This window comes from Monopterus albus, unplaced genomic scaffold (genome assembly GCF_001952655.1).
Source record: "Monopterus albus unplaced genomic scaffold, M_albus_1.0 scaffold133.1, whole genome shotgun sequence".
Classification (NCBI taxonomy): Eukaryota; Metazoa; Chordata; class Actinopteri; order Synbranchiformes; family Synbranchidae; genus Monopterus; species Monopterus albus.
Genome location: NW_018128013.1, coordinates 417,580 through 445,568, shown reverse-complemented (window position 1 = coordinate 445,568; position 27,989 = coordinate 417,580). Strand labels below are relative to the sequence as shown.

Here is a 27,989-nt window from a genome sequence, read left to right as displayed (position 1 = left end):
CCAGCCTCTCTCGGGGAGTAAAGTTCCAGAGCCCAAGCTGTGCATGGAGGTGAGCCCGACTACACCTAGCCGGTACCTCTCACCCTCCTGCACAAGCTCGGGCTCCTTCCCCACCAGCGAGGTGACATTCCATGTCCCCAGGGCTAGTCTCCGTGTCCAGAGATAGGGTCATCGGGGCCCCTGCCTTTGACTGCTGCCCAATCCACTGTGCACCGGCCCCTTACGGATCCTCCTGCAGGTGGTGGGCCCACGAGAGGACGTCCCCACGTCGCTCGTTCGGGCTAAGTCCGGCCGGGCCCTGTGAGGGGAGGCCCGGCCACCAGGCGCTTGCATTTGAGCCCCAACCCCGTGCCTGGCTCCAGGGTGGGTCCCCTGTTGCGCCATACCGGGCGATGTCACAGTCCTTGATTGAATTTTATTCATAAAGGGCTTTTTGAACTGCTCTTAGTCTGACCCATCACCTAGGACCTGTTTGCCTTGAGAGACCCTACCAGGGACATATAGCCCCCGACAACATAGCTCCTAGGATCACTCGGGTACTCCTTTGAAACTAAATAAAATGCATAGTCTGTGGTCCCTTTTAAGATGCCTTGAAGATGTGAAATGCTGGATGAGCAGAAATTTTCTTCAACTAAATAAGAGTAAGACAGATCCTTATTATGAGAGCTCTATAATGTGGTAATGTGGCCAGTGCTTTTAGTCCACTGTCTTTAAATGTCTTCACACATGCAAATAAACAAACTTTGTTGCAAGTAGCAGCTTCTTTCACGTTAACAAAACAAAATTAAACAGTTTCATTTAGAGATCTGGAGACAGCTCCACACGCCTTCTTTACCTCATGTCTGGACTGTTGCTACACTTTAAATACGGGAGTCATCCATTAACTCCTCTGTTGCTAGTTCAAAATGCAACAGCAAGACTTCTGACTGGTACCAGGAAGTGAGACCGCATTTCTTCTGTACTGGCCTCTCTTCACTGGTTACCAGGTAAATATACTGTAGAGCTGATCTTAAGAGTCTTTTATTTGTTTTTAAATCACTGCACAGTTTGGCGCCAGCTTACATCTCTGATCTCCTCATCTGGCATTCATCATCCATCCTGCTCAGATCCTCTGATCAGTTACTCCTCTCTGTTTCATACTCACACTGCAGATCTAGAGGTGATAGAGCCATTTCCATTGCTCCCCCCAGACTGTGGAGCAGCTTACCCTTTAGTGTCAGATCCTCCTCATCTGTTAACACTTCTAAATCCCGACTAAAGACTCACCTTTACATAGTTGATTTTGAGTCCTCACGAGACCTTTTATTTTACTTCCATTATTAAATTTTACTGTCTCTTGTTTTAATTTGTGAATGACATTTTAATTTCTTCCTGTAAAATGCTTTGCTCAACATCTGTTGTTTGTAAGTGTGCTATATAAATACATTTGACTTTGACTTGACTTGAACACACGCAGAGTTAGTTAAAAAAAATAGTCCAATAGCTCTGATGTAATTGGTTGTGGCCAAACATGCTCCTGTGTTTGAGATCAAAATCACCCTGTCACAGTTACAATAGCTTACTTGGACACATGTTTAAACTTTAAGATAACTTTAAATAAGACCTTTAAATTGAAAGTGCATTCTAGAAAGCAGCAGTCAACAAAACAATCTCACCACAAGTCCATTTGTAGTTCTACAGTTCCATCACGCCTGGACAACTCTATCTACTGAAGGTGTTTATGAGCAGAGTTTTGTTTTTACTTAAGCCAGTTTTCAAGTATTTGATCCCTATTTACTGTATATATTTCTGCATTAGTTATTACTTTAATCATGTTAATTAGTCATTTTAAATATTTCACACACACATTGATTATATAGTGCACAATGCACTTTATATTGTGTTTGCCATTTTGTTGTGGTGTGAAAATGTTTGGTGTGTAACCTTATTTACTGTACAGCATATACTGTAGTGAATTCATAAATTTCACAGTGCAATGAAAAAGGTAGTCAACATAGCTTCTCCTGATAATCACAGAATGCAATGCTCCATGCTTTACAGATAAGAAAATTAGCAGGTGTTGGTGATGATGCAAAATGAGGCACTAAGAAGTCAGTGTCTGAAATGGCAATTTCCTTGTCACTACTGAGTGAACTATTAAGTCTACATTAGGGAGAAGTAGCTGTGTGAACTGGGGAGTGATTTTTGGACACAACCCATGTGTCTGATGGCCTGTTATTTCTCTGAACATACATGTGATCAGTCATGATCATGTGAGAGTTGTTCTCAAAGGTTGCTTTCACTTGTTCTGTAAGCAGTACTAAGAAATTAATAAATAAGTGTTAGGGCTCCCATTCAGCCAAGAAATCTTTAACTCTAATTTGATACTTTAAGTTTAATAAATATAGGTTTTAGTGAAAAAAGTACTGTACTGGATGGGACTGAAATTGAAAACACCAAACGTTTTATCTTATCTCTGCAGGTATTCACTGGAATGGCGCACAGAGTCTGATAACTGTTTTGATATTGACACTGTTGAGGGAACCATTTCTACTAACGAATACCTGGACAGGGAGACAGATGTCCAGCACAATGTCACTGTGGTGGCAACCAAAGTCAGTAAGTATTCCACAGCTTGAGCACCTTGGCATCAGACAAAGCAAGCACAAACAGTAGGCACACAGACATTTTGATACTATTTAGCAATAATCGTTTCATATATTCTGTATTGTATGTATGATTCTATATTGGTATGCCTGCCCTACATGTAATTCAAATGACATACAAGTGAAATGGTGCATGCGCCATCTGTGCTGAATTTGTATAAATACCTTTCTACCACTGGATAGATGGATAGAGGGTCATTCAGTTCATCATTCAATACCTACACTCAGTAGAAACTTTGTTAGGTACACCAAGCTAAAACTTTTGCTGTCTAATAAAAAAAATTCTAAAATAAGTTCTCTCCCTGAAGGTGATAATGTTCACTTTTATTCAAACTGTTTCAGAAAGTTGTTAATTCATTTGTGCTGCTGTTGAACTGTGCTGCATTACTTCAATAAGGAGAGATCAAATGGAAGTGAATAACAAAATGTATTGAGTTATGCAACACAGAAATTTCTGGAGTTTAGATTTCACCAATGTGAAGCATCGTCATACAATAAGGTGTATGCCCTTATGAATATCAGAAATGGGACAAGTTGCCCTGGAGTCTAGACACTGCTGCTGGTGGTGGTGGAGTAGAACCAGCAGGTGGTTGATGGAAGCCTTGGACAGTGAGCTTGGACATCATGGAGTTATGGTGCTGATGGGGAGGAGGAAGGCTGTGTAATCATACAGTAGATCTGAAAGACAAGCTATGATATTTAAAGAATGGTAGCCAGGGATTTATTGACTCAAGAAATACAGGCAGAGAAGTCATGGTGAGGTCAGGATTGAAGGTGGAGAGAGACTAACCATGTTGGGTAGCAAATCACAGAGAGAAATAAATCAGGCGTAAGTAACTCAGTGAGGAACAAGCAGAATGTGAGGGAAGGACTCTTCCTTATTGAACTTTAGCCTAAGCTTCATACAAAGAGATGTTGCTGTTATTTAGTGATGCCACCGCTCCAGTTCCTGCATCCCGGTGGGTCAAGAATGACACTACTACTCCAGTCACTGCTTTGGCCTGGGTCAACACCACCTCAACTGAAGTCCTTGAGGTGGTCCCAGCCTCACCAGTTCTCCAACCTGATGTCCAGTCCCCTGTTCATTGTAAGATGGCACCGACAACTATGGCTACCTTGGATACTCGTGCTCTCTTGTGTGCGCTGTTTTTCTTTGTTTCCTTGGTCTTTCGCAAACCATCCTGGATTAATTTCACCAGAGAAGAATTGCTAAACATCAGAGAACCCACACCAAAGTACCTTTCTCCAATTTTTGTGAATAAGGAATGATGTGTGGACAGTCTGATCGGAGGCGCAGCTGCAATCTACGAGATCTGGAAAAAACGCCATCATGGGAAGGGGGCAGCAGCACTGGTCAGGCTACGCCAGAGAGGGACCCGGACTCCGCACCCGTCTATCCACCTGGTCAATGTTCACTCCCTAGCCAACAAGCGGCCGTTCCCACCAACAATTACCACCCTTCCACCGAGCCCCCCACCTCTAACGATTTGTGAAAAGAATGCGCGTGGCCTCTTTTAAAAAACAAAAGATCAGAATCAGAATCTGATTTATTGGCCAGGTGTGTTGGACACACGAGGAATTTGACTCTGGTACATCAGCTCTCAATGTGCATGTACATATCCCCATGCAAGGGGCAAGTAAACAGTAAACCAGCATAAGGCTGTGTAATATAACAAAATAATAAGCAGTATTAACAAGCAAGAAACAGTGCAAACGATGCAAAATAAGTGGTATAAACAGGTAGTAAACAATGCAGACAAAGGAATGCTCTTAGAAATGAGATAATAGGAATAAAAGGAATAAAAATAGAGACCTGGGCAAGGGGCAAGTAAACAGTAAAACAGCATAAGCACAGATGCCCCCCAGGGATGTGTGCTCTACCCTCTGCTGTTTTCACTCTACACCAATGACTCCATCTTGAAGGACCCCTCTGTCAGGCTCCTGAAGTTTGCTGATGACACCATGGTCACTGGTCTCATCAAGACAGCAACGAGTCAGCCTACAGATGGGAGGTTGAGCCCCTCACACCCTGGACACAGTCTGTTAGAACTCCTCCCCTCTGGACGGCACTACAGGCCACTGTACACCAAGACAACCAGGCACAGGGACAGTTTCTTCCCCCAGGCTGTCACTCTGATAACCTGCAACAGTATGACTGGACAATAACCCTCAGTGCAATACCTGTAAATATACTTTGTATATATCGAGCAGTTGAATCCGGACTGTGTATATAGTACTTTATTTTTACTCCTAAGGCACATTCCTTTGCTTGATTGCACATTAATTCTTTACTTCTGTTCTCAGCCTTATATTGTTTACTTCCCTCTGTTGCCTTGCATAAGGCCATGTACCTATACATTTAGAGCCGCTGTACCAGAGTCAAATTCCTTGTGTGTCCAACACACCTGGCCAATAAAGCTGATTCTGATTCTGATTCTGCAGACAGATTTCAACTTAGACCCCATGTAATGGCTGCTCCTTTTTCCCTCTCTCTCTCCCCTGGTGACCTGAGTTGTGGCAGGTGTGTGGTGGTTAGGTGCAGGCACAGCAGTGACAACTTTCCTGATCATCTTCCTTGCTACTTAACCGTCAGTCATACGCTCTTCTGTTATCAGATTGGTTCTGCAGATTCTGCTGTAACTTTGTGGCTGCTTACCTGCTTGTTCTTGGAAAGATCACCCTGCTCTACTATGGCCCCACTCTGTTCATCTCCCAGCGAGACATAGTCATCTCAAGTACACTGTCATTCTCCATAGTCCTCTTCTACTTACCTACCTGATCCCGTGGTCTTGGCCAGCTTCCAGCTTGGTTGTCAACCACCCGGTGGCTCCTCTGGCTCAATCGCTCTCTTACCCTGCCTGTCGCTGAGTGAGTCCTCTCTGCAGTGCCTCGGGTCCCTCTCTTCCACATGACCTCCCTCACCATGCCTGGCCTTTTCACCTTCCCAGCTTCACTGTTCAAACTGCCTGGCCAGAGCCTGCCAACCTCAGTTCAGGTTCTCAACCCACTCCCAGTAGCTAAGTTGCTTCTCAGCCTTTGTCTATTTCTTAAGACCTGTTCCCACATACAAATAAAGTTCTGTTTTCTGTTGTCCAGTGTTTGAGTCCCTCTGTGTAGTATACTGGGTTTACAGGACTGAGTTGTCCTTACACTCCTGCCTATCCTATCAAGAGGCCCTGTTTCCAATGCCGGCCTCCTGCTTGTCCTCCCCAGGGGTCTCGCCTTTGCTGTTGTTCTCCTGACTTTTCTCCAATAGGATTCAGTCTGTGCTGTTTGCTAGCTTCTGACTCTGGTTCAGCCCCTGGGCTGTTCCTCTAAATAGTCTCAGCTTCCTGCCTGGCTCCAAGGTTGTTTCCCTGAGCAGCCTTAGCTTTCTGCTAGGCACCAAGGATTTTATGTCTTATTTAGTTTAGGGAAAAAAACTGTGCTAGTGTACCACAATGTACATGCCTACAGAACATATTATGACTATGTTCAGATCGCAGCCAACAATCCGAAAGGTTTTGAATTATGTATATTTAATTTCACAAATAACAAAACTGACTTTACACATTCCTTGCAGCTTTTGGGACATAGTATAATTTGCAGTTCACTCCTTCTCAGAGTATAGAGGAGCACTTCCTTGTTAAAAGGAACCACAAATAGAGCCCATCAGCTTTTCTTGAGCTGAGATGGGTTGTGGTTGTTGACATGGCGTCCAGCTACTTCTGTCAAATCTCCTGGAGTTCATATCACAGTGTGGAATGTGTTTTATAGTAAATGGGCTAAAAATCCACTCTTTTAATGCTTTGAAGTCAAGTGAATATACTTTCAGTTTTTGCACTGTATAACTTTGAATAAAACATTTCTTAGATAAATGATTAAAACATAAAATATAAAACCAAACCACTGCTAAAACTATCATTCTTGAAGGAAACTAGATCTATTTCTAGCTACATATGGCTATGCCTCTCTCTCCCCCACTCTTCTGCCCATTTGCTCATAGTGCAGCTGCAGCTGTAGTAATTGTGGTGGAAACTAAATTTAGCAAAAATGAGCAAGCAGCTTAACTCATCTACACTGTTTGTGTACCATATGATTTCCCCCTATAAGCTTCTTGAGAAGCCAAAGGGCTGCAGAGTCACAAATAGTCCAGCAGTCCTCATTAAATAGGACAACAATATAAATCCTCCAGCTCAGTTCCCATCAGTTCTAGAGTTAAAAACAAGATTGTGTAAGTTAGACAACAGGACAATAACCTTCGATCATCTCCAAAATGATCGGCGCGCATTCGCTGCCAGGTGTTTCTGGTAGGTTTAAAAGCACACATGCAGCTGGGGCTCCTGTAAACATTTGATGAGTAACTTACTCCATCTACTGGCCAGAACTGATGTGACATCCTGGAGAGATCTAGTAACTGTAATTGTTTCTGACTTTTGTATTTTATAGTGAAGGTGAATGATATTTGAACATACTGTATGTTGGACACATTTGAAACCAGTAGAAGTAAAATTCTTTGAAATTTCAAACCATGTAAGCTACCTCTATGATCTTACTAAAATATATAACTTAAACCATGCATCATATTATTTGTGTGTATTATATTTGTCTTTTGTTAAATCTGAAGCTTATATTTTTTGCAGTTAGGACAGGTTAGGCAGAATATTGTACTGTTAATAGCAAAGTTGTGAGTTCAAGTACAACTGAACTATTTATGTGCAACTGGCCATATACTGTACAGTAAAAGCTGAAAAGATTCAATTTTAATATTTTAAAAGCTGGATCAGTACATCCTTAGTGTTTGGAATCTTAGGGGTTTTGTTCTGTGCAATTTTGCTAAAGCATTCTTTGCCTTTGAAGTCCAGAACAAGGTAACAAATACATTATGATTATCAGGTGACAGGGAGGCAATGCATGGACTAAAACATGTGAAGGCTACAGCATGGAGTCAGCACTTAACACAACATGGAGAAATACAGCTAAAACATGCCCATATGACCAAATGTTTGCTTATAATACTACCAAGAAATCAAAAATATGGATGTGTCAAATTATGAACATGTATCATGGCATCTTTTCAGAGTGGAATTCTCAAAGATTAAGCAGGAGTGAAATATCAGTGTATAAATGAAGAGTTACAAGTCAAAGTCTTGCATTTAAAGGTTTATGAATATGTATCATTAGCAAAATGTATTTTAAAAAGTACTCATTATTCTGTCAGAATGTCTGTTATATATTTTCTATGTAAGCACATGTTGATGTTGTTGCTGACTGAAGTAGAGCAAATTTTTATGGAACTAAAATTAATTTTTGCTGCACCTTACATACAGTATGTGCTCTTTAAATCACTTGTCTGGTGTTGTCCTTTGGGAAGACATCAGAGACCATAAGACACCCTTTGGTTTTGTATCACTTTCATGCCCCATTTTGTCTTCATAGTAGTGTCAACACTGTCATGGCAGAAGGAAAGAGCGGAAAGTCATGCTGAGCCAGAAAGCAGCCTGCAAAACAACGAGAGCCACAGACCATGAAAAAAACCCACAGTAGTTTTTCTACTGAAGTGTCTTTCCTATCTAACATACAAACATTACCACATGGTTTGTCCTGTCCCTTAGCTTGTCAAAGAACTGCCAAACAAACATTCAATGGGGAAAAATACACTTACCAAGCTACTTTGATAATTATTTGCTCATTAAACAGCATGTACACCTGTTAATTCCACTCTTCACTATCACTACAAAGCTCTCTGGCTGCCTGCCAGCTGCTGTCAATCAAACACAGTCACTGAGACATCTCCACTGTTGTTCCAGAGACCTTTCTCCTTCAGCTTTAATATCTTTAATGAAGAAAATAACTATTTATTAAGGGGTAAATATATATATATACATACATATACTGTATATAAGGAAAGTCCTGAGAAGCCAGCTGAATGGGAAGAACAAAGTCTGGGCGATTAACACCTACGCCCTGCCGGTCATCAGGTACCCTGCTGGCATAATAGAGGCCACTGACATCAAGACAAGGAAGCTCCTTACAATGCACGGCGGGTTTCACCCCAAGTTTGGGGACAGTGCCTCTGGACTGGCAGACCGGGGTCCCTCTTTTTAAGAAGGGGGACCAGAGAGTGTGTTCCAACTATAGAGGGAATCACACTTCTTAGCCTCCCCAGGAAAGTCTATGCTAGGGTACTGGAGAGGAGAATCCGGCCGATAGTCAAACTTCAGATTCAGGAGGAACAGTACAGTTTTCACCCCAGCCATGGAACACTGGACCAGCTCTATACCCTCACCAGGCTGCTGGAGGGTTCATGGGAGTTTGCCCAACCAGTCTACATGTGTTTTGTGGATCTGGAGAAGGCATTGGACCGTGTCCTCTGTGGCATCCTGTGGGAGGTACTTCAGGATTATGGGGTGTGGGGCTTGTTGTTACGGGCTGTCTGTTTCCTGTATGACCGGAGTAGGAGCTTGGTTTGCATCACCAGCAATAAGTCAGACCTGTTTCCGGTGCACGGTGGACTCCGCCAAGGCTGCCCTTTGTCACCGATTCTGTTCATTATTTTTATGGACAGAATTTCTAGGCACAGCCAGGGAACGGAGGGTGTCTGTTTTGGTGGCTGCAGAATCTCATCACTGCTTTTTTGTGGATGATGTGGTTCTGTTGGCTTCATCAGTTTAAGACCTATTGCATGCACTGGAGGGGTTTGCAGCTGAGTGTGAAGCAGCGGGGATGAGAATTAGCACCTCTAAATCCGAGGCCATGGTTCTCTATCGGAAAAAGGTGGATTTCCCTACCCGGGTTGGGGGCGAGTTGCTCCCTCAAGTGGAGGAGTTTAAGTACCCCCAGGTCTTTTTCATGAGTGAGGGAAAAGTGGAGCAGCAGGTTGACAGACGAATTGGTGGGGCGTCCGCACTAATGTGGTCTCTGTACTGGTCCATGTGTTGAAAACAGAGCAGAGTTGTAAGATGAAGCTCTCAATTTACCGGTTGATCTACATTCCTAACCTCACCTATGACCATGAACTTCGGATCATGACCAAAAGAATGAGATCGCGGATACAAGTGGCAGAAATGAGATTCCTCTGGAAAGTGGCTGGGCACACCCTTAGGGATAGGGTGTGGAGCTCAGAGTAGAGCCGCTGCTCCTCAACATTGAGCAAATCCAGTTGAGGTGGCTCGGGCACCTGTTTAGCATGTCCCCTGGATGCCTCCATGGGGAGGTATTCCGGGCATGTCCCTACGGGAAAAGGCCTAGGGGCAGACCTAGGACATGTTGGAGAGACTATGTCTCCCAGCTGGCCTGGGAACGTCTTGGGGTTCCTCCTGAGGAGCTAGAGGAGGTGTGTGGGGAAAGGGGAGGCTCTTCTCGGACTACTGCCCCCACGACCCGGTCTTGGATAAAGAGGATGAAGTTGGATGGATGGATATATTTGTGTGTGTGTGTGTGCGTGTGCGTGTATTAGAACTCACAGGATTTTTACTCAGCTACAGTGGCTCTCAATGTACTTTTGTAGGTAACAAGAAAGAAATGTGCATTCAAATAGGAAGGAAAAAAGAAACAGGGTAGAGAAGACAGAGACAAAGACAGTCAAAAAACAAAACAAGCATTAAGAAAAAAAAATAAACATAAATCACACCCACAAAAACCTCATAAAGTAGAACAGTTGAGTTTATAACTGTTACTACATAATAATAATAAATAAACGTAAAAAATACCCATGGATATTTTCTCACAATTTTAAATATTTAATGTTTGAAACATTCAAAACTTTTCAGGGATAGAATGTATAGCTGTAAACTTTGGTCAGCTTTTGTCAGTGTTCTTCCAGTTTTGATGTTTCACTATAGCCGTCATTTCTGCCAAGGTCTCCCTGATAGTCTATCAGTATGTTAGATGAATACAACTGGCTGTGTTACTAAGTATGTAGTGTCATATATGACTTCATGTTGACCCTTACAGGCAACCCTCTGCTGGTCACCAAAGTGTCAGTGACAGTCAACGTCCTGGATGTAAATGAGTTCCCTCCTGAGCTGGTGGCTCCTTCAGATAACTTTGTCTGTGAAAACTCCAGGGTTGGACAGGTAAACTGAATTGTATTGCTTAAACTCCTTGATAGGATCTGCTGATCTGCTGATCGGATATTTAAAAAAATCCAAACGTGAAACATATCTTAAACATACATCCATCGATTATCTACAGCTTTGTCCTGGGTCAGGTGGTCGGGGCGGCAGGCTCTGCTGGGCAGTCCAGCTGTCCCTCTCCCCAGCAATGCCAGCAATGCTTTTCAGGTTAAACTGGAGGACCCCAAGGCATTCTCAGGCTAGATGACATACAGTTATAATCCTCTCAGCTTGTTCTGGGTTTGCCATTGGGCCTGCTGCCAGTTGGACCTGTATGGAATACTTCCAATGGGAAGTGCACAGAAGGAACCCTAATTAAATGCTTGAACCACCTTCTTTTGGTGCGAAGGAGCAGTGACTCTATTCAGAACTCCCTCTGGATGTCCAAAGTCCTCAAACTATGTCAGAAGGCTGAGTCCAGCCACCCCATGGAAAAAATTTATTTCAGCTGCTTGCATTCAGAATCTCACTCTTTCAGTCAGTGTTCATAAGTCATAACCATAGGTGAGGGTTGGTACACAGATTGATTGGAAAATTAAAAGCTTTACTTTCTGACACCACTCCCTCTTCACCACAACAGTCCAGTACAGTGCCGACATTACTACTGACGCTGCACCAATTGGCCTGTCAATCTTGTGCTCCATTTTACCCTCACTTGTGAGCAAGACTCAGAGATACCTAAACTCCTTCACTTGCAGCATCAATATATGCCCAGCCTAGAGAGAGCAATCCACTTTTCTGGGAGGGGACCATGACCCCAGATTTGGAGGTGCTGATTTTCATCACAGCTGCATCATAATCAGCTCCAAACTGCTCCAGTGCATGCTGAAGGTCAGTGTCTGATGAATCCAACAGAAACACATCATCTGCAAAAAACATAGAAGGAATTCTGAGGTCCCCAAACCATACACATTTCTCTCCTCAACTGCAACTTGAGACCCACGCCGAGAAGATCACAAAGAGATTCAGAAACAGGGGACATCTCTGGCTGAGGCCTACACCCACTGTGAACATGCTTGATGTTTTGCATAGAATAAAGACATAGTCCACAGACATCGTCCTTCATGTGACATTGAAGAGACATGTCAGTCAGGACAGCCTAACATTGTCCATAGCCTTTGGGTCAAGAACAGCTTTCCCTTTCTGAGATGTCAGATGGTTTGCCAGAACTTCCTTGAAGCCACCTCAAAATTTCTTATCCATAGCCTCTCCAAACTCCTCCTACAACCAGCTGCAGCCCTCATGGCCAACCGTGTTCAGAAAGTCTCCTTCTTTAGCCTGACAGTCTCCTTCAATGCAAGTGTCCACCATCAGGTTCTCAGGTTGCCACCATGAAAGACACCCATGACATTTTGACCATAGTTCTGTGTAGCTGTGTCCACAATGGAGGCTTTGAACATCTGTTAAACTTTTGTCTTGCATAATTACGGTACCATTATTACAAAAACATACCGTACATTCCGGACTATAAGCCACTACTTTTGTTGCTTCATGAACATAGAAAACACATGACAAAATGCATATGATGCAGCTTTCAAGTTACAGGCGTATTTCACAAGCTGCCAACTTTTCTCTCGGGCTCCTGGAGTCATTGTGCTAAGTCTATCTCTTTTACCTCCCTGACCAGGTAATCCAGATAGTCAGTGCTGTGGACAAGGACCTTCCTACTGTTGGCCAGAGGTTCTTCTTTAAGTCCCCCAAAGAGCTCCGCAACAGGAACTTCACAGTTCGAGATTTTGGAAGTAAGTAAAGGGGGGAATGGGTGGCACAGTGGTGCACTAGTTAGCACTGTCACCTCACAGCAAGAATGTTCTGGGTTCAAGCCTGGAACTTTCTTGCTGTGTGGAGTTTGCATGTTGTCTCTCCAGGTACTCCAGCTTCTTCCCACAGTCCAAAGACACATAGCTTAGGTTGATTGGTGACTCTAAATTGCCCCTAGGACTAAGTGTGAGTGTGTGTAGTTATTTGTCTACATGTCAGTCCTGTGAAAGACTGATGACCTGTCCAGGGTGGACCCTGCTTCACACCCTGCAATAACTGATATCTTCGTGTTCCTTGTAGAGCATGTTTCTATTGCTCAACAGTTTTATGTTCAGTAATACACTTGACCTGTGTCACTAAGTCAGATCATCAGGGTAAAACGGGTAGAAGTTTGTATTGCAACATCCAGGTACTCATCTGATTGCTGCAACAGTTTTTGCTTGATGGAATAATTCCTCTTATCATACTGGCCACTGAAAAATCTTTCTTGAAGTGCATATCATGTAAGTGGTGAGGGACAAAACCACAGTCATCCCCCTATGCAAAAATATATTTCAAAGTTCATCTGAGGCTTCAGCTATCTGAGTATAGATAAATAAATAAATAAATAAATAGTTCCTGTTTTGTGTTTTGAGTATGGAATTCTCAGATTTCTTATGGTCATTCCACTGCAGTTCACCAGTGAGTATAAATGATATCCTAATAATTTTGTGTACCTGCTGTCAATGGAGTGTTACATTTTTGAGGTTGCATGCAAGTGCTGCTGTGCAGCCTATGGAGTGATCTTGGAGCGTACACATGTAGACACAGTAGGTGTGGTGTTATCTCATAGCACAACAAGTTGCATAGGTTGACATTGTTTTTAAAATGTAGTTAAACTCTTTCAAACAAGGGGGAAAAAACAATAATGAACCTTCTTAATATGGAGTCACACGTGTGTGATCCCACGGGGAATGACCTAAAATGCTACATAGATTTTAAAGATTTCTTTCAGTGTATGCTTATTTCAACCATGTTGCTAGACAAGAATGTCATGATTGTGCAAATCCCCAGATTACATTCAGTGAGTGGTTTTTAACATTCAGCTCCAGTTGTATTAACTCGAGGCCTTTATTGCATCTCTCTGCCCTCCTAAAAGACACTGAAAAACTAACATGAACTGTTGGATTGTGAAAGGACATGAAAATGCTACATAGTGAACTCCCACCTGTCTACTTAGAGGATATGCAGCATCCTGCATTCACACTGAATACATAAAACATACAGTGTGGAAATGTCCTTTAAATGTCACGGAATACATTTTTATGTTATGGCCATTCCACTGTACTTTAATTTCTCCTATTTTTTTCTTGTATTCCTTTTCCATTTATTTCTAAATTGGAAAGTCAGACGCCATTTATATGGCAGTCCTTAACTGTCAGTGCTAACCGCAGACAGATGTGTACCACACTTGTGGTATACCATTTTCTTACCTACCAGCGATGTGTTTCACTGGTTAGACAGTGAGTGTGTTTGAGTCGCACCCAAACAGTAGGAGGTTCTCGTACTGCAGCAAAGACTACAACTTTTGCCAGGGTCCCACTCTTGGGCATAGCTAATTATGTTAGCTGAAATGCACAAATAAGCTTTTCCTTATGTTTTTTTGTGCTGAAACAAAAAGAAAAATATGCTAATTAAAAATTGTTTTAATTGTTTCATTCCCTTCTCTGCTGGATGAAGAATGTGTCTTTTGCCACTGAAGAGTTGTGGGAAGATCAGCTTTAAGAATTCCATCTCCTGGTTCTATCTTTATAGCCTCAGATCACATCATCAGTCATACACACAGGCCTGCAGCCACCAAGAGGAATTGCATTTCTGTCTGTGTGTGTGTGTGTAACGGCAACAAGGTGCCTTACTTTGACAAGCTACATCTCAATCCAGTGGGGGGAAGGGGGGATCTTTTCTGACACACACAGACACACATCATGCTAAAACTGTGTCTAAATTTGTATTCTGGAAGAGAATAAACAGTGTGTCTGTTAAGGTTTGGTCCCTCACCAGGGGGGCGAGAGAGTAAAAATGAGGACTCAATGTGCAAGCTCGGGTGCTAGCAAAGTAGTATCTTTATTACAAATAACAATAAAGTGATAAACAGATAAGTCAACGGATTAATGCATGGTCCAAACCAGAGCTGAGCAATGAAGATGAAGACGAAGACCAGGACTGGCAGGCAAGTATGTAGGTGAATAGTAGGCACCAGGAAGACAGGTGGGTAGACAGGCGGGACACAGCAACCAGGAGGAGCAGTCGACCAGGTGGCAAGCTGGGTAACACTCACCGCCAGGCACACAGAATAGCACTTGCCAAAAAACACACACCCAAAGCAGCACTCACCGTTCAACGTGCACTGTGCGGTTGTTATCGTTACTGTGCTCAGCGTTCAATGTTCAGTATACAGCGGTCCCTCACCAGGGGGGCGAGAGAGTAAAAATGAGGACTCAATGTGCAAGCTCGGGTGCTAGCAAAGTAGTATCTTTATTACAAATAACAATAAAGTGATAAACAGATAAGTCAACGGATTAATGCATGGTCCAAACCAGAGCTGAGCAATGAAGATGAAGACGAAGACCAGGACTGGCAGGCAAGTATGTAGGTGAATAGTAGGCACCAGGAAGACAGGTGGGTAGACAGGCGGGACACAGCAACCAGGAGGAGCAGTCGACCAGGTGGCAAGCTGGGTAACACTCACCGCCAGGCACACAGAATAGCACTTGCCAAAAAACACACACCCAAAGCAGCACTCACCGTTCAACGTGCACTGTGCGGTTGTTATCGTTACTGTGCTCAGCGTTCAATGTTCAGTATACAGCGTACAATGATCTGGCCCCGCAGGGGTGTCTGCCAGGGCTTTAAGTAGGGAAGAGTCATGATGGAGACGAGCTGCAGCTGCGCACCACACCCAGTGAGCCAGTAATCAGGTGAATGCGCTGACCCCCTAAAACAAGAGCAGGAGAGAGAAAAGAAAAGAGAGGTAGGCAGCGCCGAGCAGACGTGACAGTGTCTTTTCAAACTGTGTTTTCTATATAAACTGCACATCTTTTTGCTCTACTGTGAAATGTTAAAAGCATCACACATGCTCCTGTGTGTTATGTGACAATAAGAAGCCATAGAAGTTTTTTATATCACAGGATGATTTAAAGCAGCTCCATAACTGGTTTTTAATTGTCTGCTGTAAAACTGTTATTGTTTCCATTTAAACAAAAAGCTCATGCTTGTCAGAGGGGATTGCACATACATTGTTCCTGTAATAAAAGAGCAATTTTGTTGTTGTCTACAGCTCATAAAGCCTTTCCAGATGTGCTAAAAGAGGATTCTCCCATAGCACGTTGCTTGATATCTTGGATTTTAGATGAAAACAAATTTTTTCAGTGATGTGGGCAGCAATTTAAAGGCTTAAATAAGGGTTGTTTAATTTGATTGTTGACTGCTCTGTTTTCTTTTGTCAGTCTCTGTTGTGGCAATGTCATGAGAATCCCATTTTCTCAAAGGCAGTACAAATGATTGCAGAAAGAACAGGAGTAAGAGATTTTCTTTGACAACTGACAGTTACTTGTAATTTGCTAGTGATTTCAAACAAAATCCTGAGTCTGAGTATCTGTAATGTTAAACAAGTACTTCTAGCTACACTTCTTTCAGTAAGCACTTTCTGAGTGCAGGTCTTATCATCTGAGCAACCTCCTTCAGCCTACGGGGAAAGAATTCGTTTGAGGAGATACAGAACACAGCGAAACCATATTGTTCAAAGTAAGCATGTTAGAGATTAGGGATGCAGTAACCTTCAGCTCTGACTCACTTTTAAACACAAAAATATTTCTACAAAAAAAAAACTATGCAGCTTACAACCATGTCTTCTTGACATTTTCATATTACTAAACTGTTATAGTATGTTGTTATGAAAAATCTAATTATATGAGAATATATTTGCTGAAAGGATTATGGCAGTTGTTTTTTTTTATGTGAACAAAGCACTACACTACATTGATATGGAATGGTGGGCATGCACAGTGCAGGGCTCCCCAGGGTCCCATCTGGGGTTAGATTATGCACCAAAAGCACTTTGGTTACAGTTTGGGACAGACTGTGGTTTTACTTAAATGTTAATAAACACTGCTTCTAAAGGTTTGGGTAGAAAAGGTTTGACAAGTTTGCTGGTATTTGAAACAACATAGATTTTTGAGACCATCCTCTCAACAAGAACGGCATAATCATTTCAGCAAATTTCCCCAAAGTGATGTAAGTCTAAGTGACAAAAGCCTCTTTCTGCTGTTTTGCCATAGACCATCATTATAAATGGACACCTCCAAATGCAAACTAAGGTCAATTATTATTCTCTGACTCAATCTCCTTCATAATCTGTTACTGTAGTATTGGCTTTAAAGGATAAATCTGGTGATTATTGTCAACAAATTCCATATGCAGAGCCAAACCAGCAATGAATATGTCCTACTAACAGGTATTACATGTGTATTAAAAGTCTGATATATGTTATTTCCCTGTGCCATAGTATCTATTTATAGTCACCCACACTGTTGCACTGGGTGACATGTTCCTTCATTACCATGAACAACTACACTGCAGACACTTCAGCCAGGCATGTAAAACATATGGAATTGCACAAGCCCTACGCTCCAAGGTGAACATTTCATCTAAGCTTGTGCTCAGTGTATTCAGCATTCTATGCATATCATTTTTGGGTGATATCTTTGAGGTGATGTTACATCATCTTCTGTTGGTTTCCAGACAACACTGCTGGTATTGTGACTCGACATTCGGGCTTCCATTTCAGGATGTCTATACTCTTCCTGTTGTGGTCGAAGACAGCGGTTACCCTGCTCAGAGTAGCACGGCCACCCTCACTGTCCGAGTGTGCTCCTGTGGGACCGAAGGCTCGCTGCTCAGCTGCTCAGCTGAGGCCATTTTCTTGCCTATGGGCCTCAGCACTGGAGCTCTTATGGCTATTCTTCTGTGTGTAGCTCTGTTAATAGGTAAGCTCCCTTTACCTTTACCATAGCACTGTTATGTCATAAAAGATTTATTAATTTTTCAAGCAGTTTTAACTGTTTGTCTGTGGTGCATCCCTGCACTATTTCTAGAGACGTTGCTTCATGTCATATGAGAGAGACCAATGACCTCCACCAGATGATTATTTAGGTTGGAGCATTTGATGCTACTAACTGCATGTTAGCTGTGAACAAGATGTGCCAAACTTGTCTGTGGGAATGGGTCAAAGTGTTTGTGTTTAGCTCACAAACCAATCTCAGGACTCACCAGAAACTGCTTCATCTGGTAGAGAAACAAAACAGAGACATAAAACTCCTGGATAATAATACTAATACTAATACTAATAATACCACTACTACTAATAATAATAATGATTTAAATATGTACCTTTAGTTAAGATCAAAATTAAGTTACTTTTTGTCCACAAAAAATTGGGAATGTGTGTATATAATGGCTAATATCCCCACAAAGTTAATCTGATGTTCAAGTAAATACCTTAAAATAAAGATGCCAGTCAGCAGTTTAACCAGACAACACTTAATTAAATGTGTTTATTGCACCGTGGTTGTATATTATTGCATCCCAAGAATTTAAACAGTGCCTTATTAGTGTGGTTTGCGCTAAAAAAATCTGTTAGGAATTATGTGTCAAGTAACAGCAACCATGGTATAACATGTTTCTTTTCCGGTTTGATGACAATTATTATATCCAGATAATACTGTATGTTCAAGTGTGTTAAAATTGATGTTCTTGTTCTGGCTCAGGCTTTCATTGTTAAGGGATTTAATTTAACACTAGAGGGCACCATCAGCCTTTGATTGTTGCTCAGAGTGGCTGTTTCCTCATTAATTCTCATTTCAGTGCTGCTTCCGTTACAGAGTTATAGTCATAAGCACCAGTTCAACCACACTGAAAACAAACAGGGCCACATGTAAACAGCTCTCACTGTGTGGCTGAATGTGTGTGCACATATACTGTATTTGTCTTATGACATACTGTATGTGTACATGCATGTTACATCACACATAGAACAGAAACTACCAGCCTGAAAACAGTTTTTTTCTGCCCTCACAACTATTCACCCCAATAATGAGACAAGAATGTAGTTTTCTGCCTCACTGCATTTGTATGTGTACATGGCTTTTTTTATATTTAAGTTTCTTCCAAGCATGTAAAACTAAGAAAATTGATGTTGTGAAAAACAAAATTGATTTGACATTTCAACCAATATGCACAAGACATCACAACATTCCAATAGTACATGCTTGAAAGGGAGTAGGAAGAAGTATACACTTATCTAGTCCTACCCCTTTTCTTAGACCTTAGGCTTTAAATCATTGTGTGGACAATTTTTTATTTGATACCATCATTGTGAGGACATTTTGGCTGGTCCTCATAATTTCAAAAGTTTTTTTGACAGTTAGGATTTGGGTTAAGGTTAGAATTGGTTGTAGGTTAGGCTAGAGGTTGGGGGTAGACATTTAAGCTATGTAACATTATAGGCCTTAATGCTCAGTTCTGATTTTCTTTTTTCAGATCTGATCTTTTAATTGTACATAACTCAGTCTTTAGTGCAGTGGTCATATCACACTGTTTCTTCAAGCACTGCTCAGTTACGTTCCTGCTAGCTTGACTTGAACAGAAGCTTCTCCAAAAATGTTCAGCACATTTGAAACTGTCTTCCACTGACCCCTCATTGCTGCTGTTGCTCTCCCCATGTTTATTTCGATCGGTCTGTGAGGTGCTGACATTGAATGATGATGACAGGTGATTTGTGCAGAGGAGTGAGAGCTTTTAAAAAAGCACATGGTTTGGTCTATTCACACATCAGTAAAAAGATTACGTCTGAGTCATTTACAGGAAAAAAATCAGATGTGGGCTAATGTGAACATAGCCTTAGCTGTGATGGTTAAGGTTAGAGTGAGGGGCTGGGGAATGAATGTCCTCACTACTATAGAAACAACAACAGGGTCACAGCTGTAGAGAAGGACAACAGCTGCTAACGCATAAAATCCACTTTACTCTCATAGCTCGCAGTGATAGACATTTCCTCATGTGTGTCGTGGTAACAGTATAGCACTCTACTAAAGAGGAAAGAAGGCGTGAATTAATCTTGGCATGGTGTTAATTATGTTCTGCAGTTTTAACATGGCATATCTAAAAACAGAAGGCTTTATCAAAGAAGGATCCCTGGAAAAGATACAAGGAAACACTGCCACTGTGTGTGCTAGTAAATAACAGAACAATAGAAGAGATTTTAAAAAGCACTGTGTCCTCCTTTGGGAATGGTCTATGGCTTTGGCATCTCCTGTTGTTTTGTTTACTTTCTGCTAGCTTTTGTTACTTACAGGGCAAAAACACAACAGCAGTCAGTGGGCTGGATAAAAATATATATACCACCCTGTGGATTACTGTTCAAGTTATTGATCAATGTAGAATCAATAATGATAAATTCATCACAATCCCTTAGAGCACAAACTAATGTCAGCAATAGCTTCTTTGTCTGACCAACAGTTCACAACTCAAACATATTCAGATTACAGTGTGATCTAAAAGAACAACAAATGGCTGGCATTTCTATTTGTTATTGAGCAAAATAGGAAAAAAACATTTGTCAAAGTGTTGTCACTTTATTTTCTATCAGCTGATTAATCTATTCAACTTGTGTCAGCACTAGACCAAAGCTGTGACATGATTATTGTCTCCAAATTATGAAGTGCTGTACACAAGTAAAAAAAATGTACAATAGGATAGACACAACAGGAAGAATAACATAAAATAAACTTTGACAAAAATGACAGAAAATAACTGGAAATCATCTTCTAGGCAAGGTCTTTAAAACATGACTGACTCCCAAGGCAGAAAGCTGAAGTACAGCAGCTCTGAGCATAAAAGCTGGTTATGTCACCTTTGGTTCTCTGTCAGGATTTTGGCAAAGCTAGAAAGGTGATCTCTCAGAATCTCAGGCTATACAAGTTTATACATTCCCAAAAGGTCTTAGAACTTTGGGGCCAAACTGACCTTCAAGGACTAAATGCATGGCATTACAACCAGTCCTAAAGTTATCAGGAGGCATACCTATGTTCTAGTACTTCTGTGCAGAAGTTTGTATTAATTTCATCCTATTGTAAAACAAAGTAGTGACATGATACAACAAACAGAATATTGCCCCAGACATTTAAAGAAATTAATGGAACTTAAAAATAAAGATACAGGTTGTATTGATAGGTGTCATTTTAGTATAGTGTTTATTAATTTTAAAAAACCATAATGCTTTGTAAAATAATGGAATTTCAAAAAAACTATAAATGATGATAAAAATGTTATTGCAATTTAAATCATAATATTATACAACTGTTGAAGAAATTTAAATAATGAGTTATTTCACACAAACATGTCAACACTCAAATGCGCTTAAGTGTTCTCCTGAGTGTGCGCAAATTCTGTTTTTACTGAAGAACAAAGCTTAGATAAGAAAACACTGGCGAATGTCAGAAACTGCACATATAAGTTTTAAGGAGAAATTTGTTCTTGAGAACAGTTGATGAATGAGCCCATTGTTCCTTGTAGAATCCATCGCTGGCTAGTTTTACTATGAGAGAAGAACCAAGCTGCATGCCAAGCAAGAAAGTAGAATGCACAGTATTTCAAGCTCTGCTGAGGATTTACTTCTCTTAGAAGACAGCAGTTTTTGTTTTCTTAGTTCTCAAATAGGACTGCAGTGTATTCCAGTCAGCGGTGATGGCATTAGCCAGGCAGATGAGGCCTCAAGGGGCAGTTAAAACTCATTGATTGTCTGGTTAAAGCAGCTGACTTTGTTTTTCTGCTCCTATTGATTATATAGCAGCACACAGGACACACAGTGGACAAATAAATTGTTTAATAAAAACAGAAGAGAGGGTGAGTGAGTGAGCAAATTTTAAAGTTAAGTAATAAAGCAGGACAAAAAAAGAACAGAGAGCTAATATACAGAATAATTTCAACACCCCGTGTGGTCTTGAAAAGACATTTTAAATGATTCTAAAGGTATAGCTTTCTGTTTCTATGGAAATCTAGTGAGGATTACTGCAGGCAAGGTGTCACCGCCGGCATTGTGTCTGCTACGGCAGAACTGCAAAGGGAGAGGGGCTGCTGGTGTTTTGCACCACATTATATTCCCATTTTAAACTTTTTCTCCTGTAATGATATACTCAGTATTACTTCATATAAAACCCCAGGTCTCTCTTGGGTAATATTATGATCTTATAGGTGTGGCCTCCAGTTTTAATTACTTTTCCTTAGTTTGTTTGTTTTTTTTCCCATCAGTTTGGTGAGCAGTTCTAAATACTACAGTACCCATGAGCTCCAGCTGTCATTGCTATTTAAAAGAAGCCAAGTTGAGATGTGAATCAGAGCTGTAGTCAATTCAAAATGTTTAATTTGGTGAAAAACACAAAACAAAGTAATTCTTGTACATGCACGGCTTATGCTCAAGTTAAATCTATGTTACACTCTTTGCTCCCGATGGACAACAGTCAAAATTTTGGGCAACCTATGCAGATGGTTTTCTTCTGATGATCTGAAATGCATTTTTTTTTTTTAAATAAACTGCAAATCATCAGTGAAGACGTAAAGATGATGTTTCTGTGTTTTCTGTCACCATCTTCTGCGTATGCATTATTAATTAAATGTAGTTAACTCTGACATGACATTATCTTTCTACCAGAACTTGTTTGTGCATATATACTCTATTTATATTTTACAAACTGAAATAACTAAAAGCCTTTTCTCTCATACACTGACCAAATATTCACAATTTAAGTAGTTACTTTCATTCCTAAAATATATTAACACTCAATAAAGGCCCAGGGATTTTTCTCTGCATGTAAGAATACTGAGCTAGCTGAAGGGTCTGACCTATTGAAGTTGTGCGTCATGTGTCTTATTAAAGCAATATGCAGTTCTTGCCAGAGGTCTCCTGGATGGTGATCTAACGTTACATCATACCATAACAGATGATCCGGGCACACAGTGGCAATAGTAGAGATGCCATTCACCTTATTCACCTTGTGATATCAAAATGATTCTGAAACTGTTATTTTAATGTGAAAATGTTAGGTATTGTTGCTGTAATGGGTTGCCAAAACACTGGACTCAGGACCACTATCATTTCCCACTTCTAACTGAACATTGTTTTTATTATGGCCACATAAAAAAGTTCTTAATTTAACCTAAACCATTATTTTGCCCAACTCCTAGACAGCATGTTTTTTGATTTTCACATCAAAAAGCAGTTTATTACTTTTCCAACTGTTATTTTTTAACAGCTTAGCTGTGGCACATCTCCTGCCACCAAAGGGAAACTATCTGAGGAAAGAGTCCTACGCATTTTATCAGAGGATAAGGACAAACATCCTATTCTACAGTTTGGAGGACTTGTCATATTTGTAGGTTCTCACTGTTTAAAAATGTCTGATCCATCCAGACATTTGAACAGCACCTAAATACCTCAACAAAAAATGTCAAATCGAGGGTTACTTCTTATCTTTACCAGGGCTTTTGACCTCTTTGTATGATATTACTCTGTGGATATGTTTACATACTTGTCGTAAAGATATGCCAGAAAAAGGCTTTAAATCTGAAATTGGTTTTCATCAGTATATCACCTTCCTCAGTATAGTGCCTGCCTGCTGCCTGCCAATGAAAAACCATGTGAAACAATGTCACAAACCTCCATTATCTTTGCTATCACTGGATTGTCCTACGTCTGTATAAATGCCAGAACAACATCACAGTGGTCTCTAAAATAGATCATTTTTTTAGTCATGCTACCTTTGGGTGATAGCATGACTATGAATATTTCGTCCCTGAAGCTCTCCACACCGTAAGTCCTACATCCCCTTACATTGTCTGTGGAGATGTGTATTAATGTCAAAATATGAGAGCATGCATTGATAGATAAGAAAAAAGCAGAAAGTTGGAGTACAGTCCAGGACAGAAGTGTGAGTGTAATCAATGTGTTGTGTCTGCTAAAGAAATACGCGATTTGTAGCAGGAGCAAGGCTTCCTCTTGCTGTCTTCAAAAAGCTGCTTGCACTCAGTTTTAGTTGTTTGTATCCCTCACATGCAGACTCCAGCTGAGAGCAGAGCAAATTACCCTGGCTCTGACCTGGGACTGCACTTTCACTGTGTCCACCCCCAAAATCACGATACTTTAATTTATAATCCATCAGCTTTTACATTTGTCTAGACATATAATACATGACAGAACCACTGGATTTGAGCAAGTTCATTTTAAAGCAGAAACTGTTAACCACAAAGTGTTAGGAAGCACACATTCCTGTCACGTGCTCAGAATTCCAAACCAGCTTGAGAAAACAGAGCACTGTTTGAGCTTTGTTCACACAAAATCAAGGTGTATTTTTTTCTTTTGCACTTCTGAACCTTTCTCTTTGCATGAAGGATAGATTCAGACTTTAAATTCATCTTAATACATCAAATGACATACACTCAGGCCCGCTACATGCCTTGCTCATGCCCAGGACAAGGTGAGCTCCAGAGGCCCCCACCCTCCATACATACCTTTATAAACTCTTTATTTCATTAGTCCTTAACTGGAGTTTTAGGCATGACGCGATATGCCTACAAGGTATGACATTTCCAGAGCTTGATAAATTCACAACAAATACAGGCACTTAGCACCTGACTGAGGAGGCTATTGTCTACAAAATAGAACATGCTATAAAAAAGAACATCAAAGAAAAAAAGGAGCCACATTTGATGAAAAGCACTGTTGGGGGTGCATGGGGGTGGAAATATGGGATATATTATGGGGGAGTGAGGCAGACAGTACACAGGAAACACTGCACAGAGAGCTGATTGGTTTCTACTAAATATCAGCAAATTCTGAATGCAAATGTCATGCACTCAGTCAAGTAAGTGAAACAGAAAAGCGGTCTGAATACTGCAACTGTGCTTTGATCCAAAACATACCTTAAATCCACCATGAGCTGCCTCAAGAAATGAGAGCTGAAACTTTTAGAACAGCACTCAAAACTGGCTACAAAATGTGTTTCCAAGCTGTGGTATCTGCCAAAGACAAGTCACTAGGTACTCACTAAGTAGGGTGGCCAAGCTCAGGTTGACAGTGACACTAAATTGCCAGTAGGTGTGAGTGTTTGTCTGTCTGTATGTGTCAGCAACATGTCCAGATTGTACTCAGCCCCCCAGTGTCCACTGGGATTGGCTCCAGCCCCCGGCGACTCCCTACAGGATAAGCGGTAATGGATGGATGTTTAAGTTCATGCAATAAAAAGTAACAGTCCATTAACATTTGAAGAAAGGCTCATTTTAATGTTGGTTTTGTATTTTCTTTTTTTTTTTTCTTATTATTTACTCAAAGCAGATCCACTGAGAGGCCACCTCTCTTTTTCAGGAATGTTCTGATCACATTCACACAGTTACACATTAACAAGCTGCCCAGTACAAGCACATTCTGACCTGCTGGAGCAGTTGGAGTTAAGGGTCTTGCTCAAGGGCACCACATTGGTGTTAATGAGGGCATGGCATGCACTGCTTTGGCACCTGTCCCACCCAGATTTACAGTAATCCAGCCTATCTATGAATTGACCTTCCAGTCACACGCTCCTGTCTCTAAACATGAGGCCACCAATATATATCAAAATTCAAAAAGAGTTATTTATAGCACTAATCATTCCTCCTGTCCACACTGACTAAGAAGAGATGCTATAAACATGTGGTTCACGTGTAGTCTTTGCCTGCATTGTAGAATATACAGTAGGAGATGACATGGGACTGATGTGGAAAAAGGGATGAGTCAAAAGTAGAAACATTTTATCTTTAACTTTAAACTGAGGGTGAAATTTGGCAGAGAACACTGTAGAGATTTACTAAGAGAAAGACTCAAAATATCGATGCAGTGGGGTATTAAGTTTAGTCTGTGTCTTTGGAGGAGAATTTTACTGCTGGGTCTGGGATGTTCCTTTTGCATGACCCATGCCTCCAAGATTATAGATGCAGAAAAAAACTACTACTTGGCACATAAATTGCTGGAGAAAGTCAGCAGCTTATTTACACAGCATTTGCTACAGAGCAAGCTACAGTACTTGTGAGCTTGCAAGCAATGTTATTCCCTCATGATATCAGACCATTTGTTCACTTTCAGTGGGTATATGTCACCGGGGGACAAAATCCACGGTAACATTTTACATTTTGAGATGATTTTTCAATTTTGTCCCATATCTCTAACAGATCAGACATGTTAGGAAGGGCTCGCTTCATTTAGTCCATATAGACAGGAAGAATATTACAGCTCTATTACAGCAAAGACGAGTACCTTATTACATAGACTAACACCACAAACTTGTACAACTGTGGGGAAAAGAAAAAAGCTGGACAATATTGTAATAAATGTAATCAACACTTGAATAGGCGGTTGAAATTTTAGGGCCACTATGAGTGGGATGGGAACATGTATACTTTTTTGGCGCCCACTAGTAGTAAAGATTAATTGGCTGTGCCACTTATATAGCCTACAATACAAATTTTCACTTTGAATGTATACTTTTCAGAACTAAAACCTATGCAGCCATCATAATATGAATAAAACATCATCACAATAACTGTACAAGTGCATGGGTACACATGTACTAACCCTGCACTTCATTCTCTTTGTGTCTTGCAGTTATGGCAGCATTGTACATGAGCCAGAGGCACCACAAAGGAAAAGAGACTCTGATGACATCAAAAGAGGACATTCGTGATAATGTTATTCACTATGACGATGAGGGTGGCGGTGAGGCGGATACTCACGCCTTTGACATGGGCACTCTGCGCAAAACACACTCACAATGCACTAACAGTCATAGCAGCATTTCCAAGAAGGAGCAAAACAGCTACGGTGATGGGGTTCTGCTGCATCTCACCAGTCGCTGCGACGATGTAAGGTCACCTGATATTCATCATCAAACAGCCAGTGTTGTCTCCGCTGTGAACAATAGGACCTCGCTCTCCTCCTGTGGCAAAGTGACTGAGGGAGATGCTGTAAGGATCAGGGAGTTCATCGAACACCGGCTGGAGGAGAGCCAGCAGGGTTATAGCTCTCCACCCTATGATTCTCTGGCAACCTATGCCTATGAGGGTGATGGCTCTGTGGCTGGCTCGCTCAGCTCCATAGAGGAGTCATGGGTAATTGATAATTCAGGGGAATTTAGCTCCCTTGGTGACTGGGGACAGCCATTTAAAACACTGGCTAGCATCCTGGACAGACAGCCACCTACTCTGTCTGAGGAGAGCTGAGAGGCAGTTGGACAGCAGAAAGACTTTTCACAGCCATGTGGGAATTAGCTTAATTTTCTAGACCTCTCTTTTTTTTTCTTACTGTGACAGGCACTGGGTAGAATGATATGAGGAACTCATAAGCTGTCCATGTAAAATAGATTTGTGGGCTGGTAAGCTAGAGAGCGAGAGAATCTAGCTACAGAAGTGTGAAACTTGATAGCTCCTCAAAGTGCCTGAGGTACTTTATGTTTACATGTATTTTAATTCATGTTACTTAATAAAAATCAAAACATGGTGATTCAACCAGTGATTCAGTCATTCTCCCACTTTGGTCTAGAGCATGGGCTTTCAACCAGTGGTCCCTGAAGGCACTGCAGGCGGTCCCTTACCACGCATTCAATAATGTAGTTTCACTGTAGGAATTTGGTTTTTGTTCTTTAAACAAATTTCCATGTATTACTCATTGATTGTGCATTGTCAAACCCATGCAAATATAAAAAACTTGGAAATGCCCAGGTAACTTGCAGAATTAACATAGTGTCCATCTGATCTATCCACCCCGCAACAGTCCTTAGGTTACTTCTTAGTCAGTTTCGTTGTGCTATGCATAATGACAATAAAGATTCTTGACTTCTTGACTTGACTTGACTTGAGAATGGTGGTAAATGGGTCACCATTAGGTGAGAACCCCTGGTCTAAAGTACAATATCGCAATTGTAGGACACTTACAGAAATGCATTTAGAATTATAATAAACCTAGTAAATTATTTTATGTGATCTGATATTAGATTTTTTATACACTAGGAAAAACTATTATTCTTCAGGGAGTATTTAGCAACACAAGCACCAGACACAGCTAGATAAAACAAAATAACAGATTCAGAATTGAAATAAAAACAGACTACAGAAAAGGAGGTAACACTTTACAATAAGGGTACATTAATTAACTGTACTTAATGCAGTAATAAGCATTAACTAATAGGTAACTAATGCATTTATTAATCATGTACTAATGTTTTTCATGTTAATTAAAGTATTACCTCATACATTATTTCATAGTTTTTAACAAAACTACTAACATTTGTTGATGCAGTAATAAGCATTAACTAAACGTTAAATAATACAATAAGCAGCATTGCATTCAACAACTTAAATGTCTCTTGGTAAT

General features: G+C 41.0%; 1 protein-coding gene across 1 annotated transcript in view; it reads left to right on the top strand.

Moving 5' to 3' along the window:
- LOC109967647 (cadherin-12-like) overlaps window positions 1–27,376 on the top strand; it is a 125,524-nt gene extending 98,148 nt beyond the window's left edge. Inside the window, 6 exon segments of the mRNA XM_020613381.1 lie at window positions 2,462–2,598; window positions 10,581–10,702; window positions 12,369–12,483; window positions 17,282–17,320; window positions 17,323–17,526; window positions 26,226–27,376. Of these exon segments, the coding sequence (XP_020469037.1) occupies window positions 2,462–2,598; window positions 10,581–10,702; window positions 12,369–12,483; window positions 17,282–17,320; window positions 17,323–17,526; window positions 26,226–26,839 (1,231 nt within the window). The 3' untranslated portion in view covers window positions 26,840–27,376.
- Window positions 27,377–27,989: the final 613 nt, after the last annotated feature.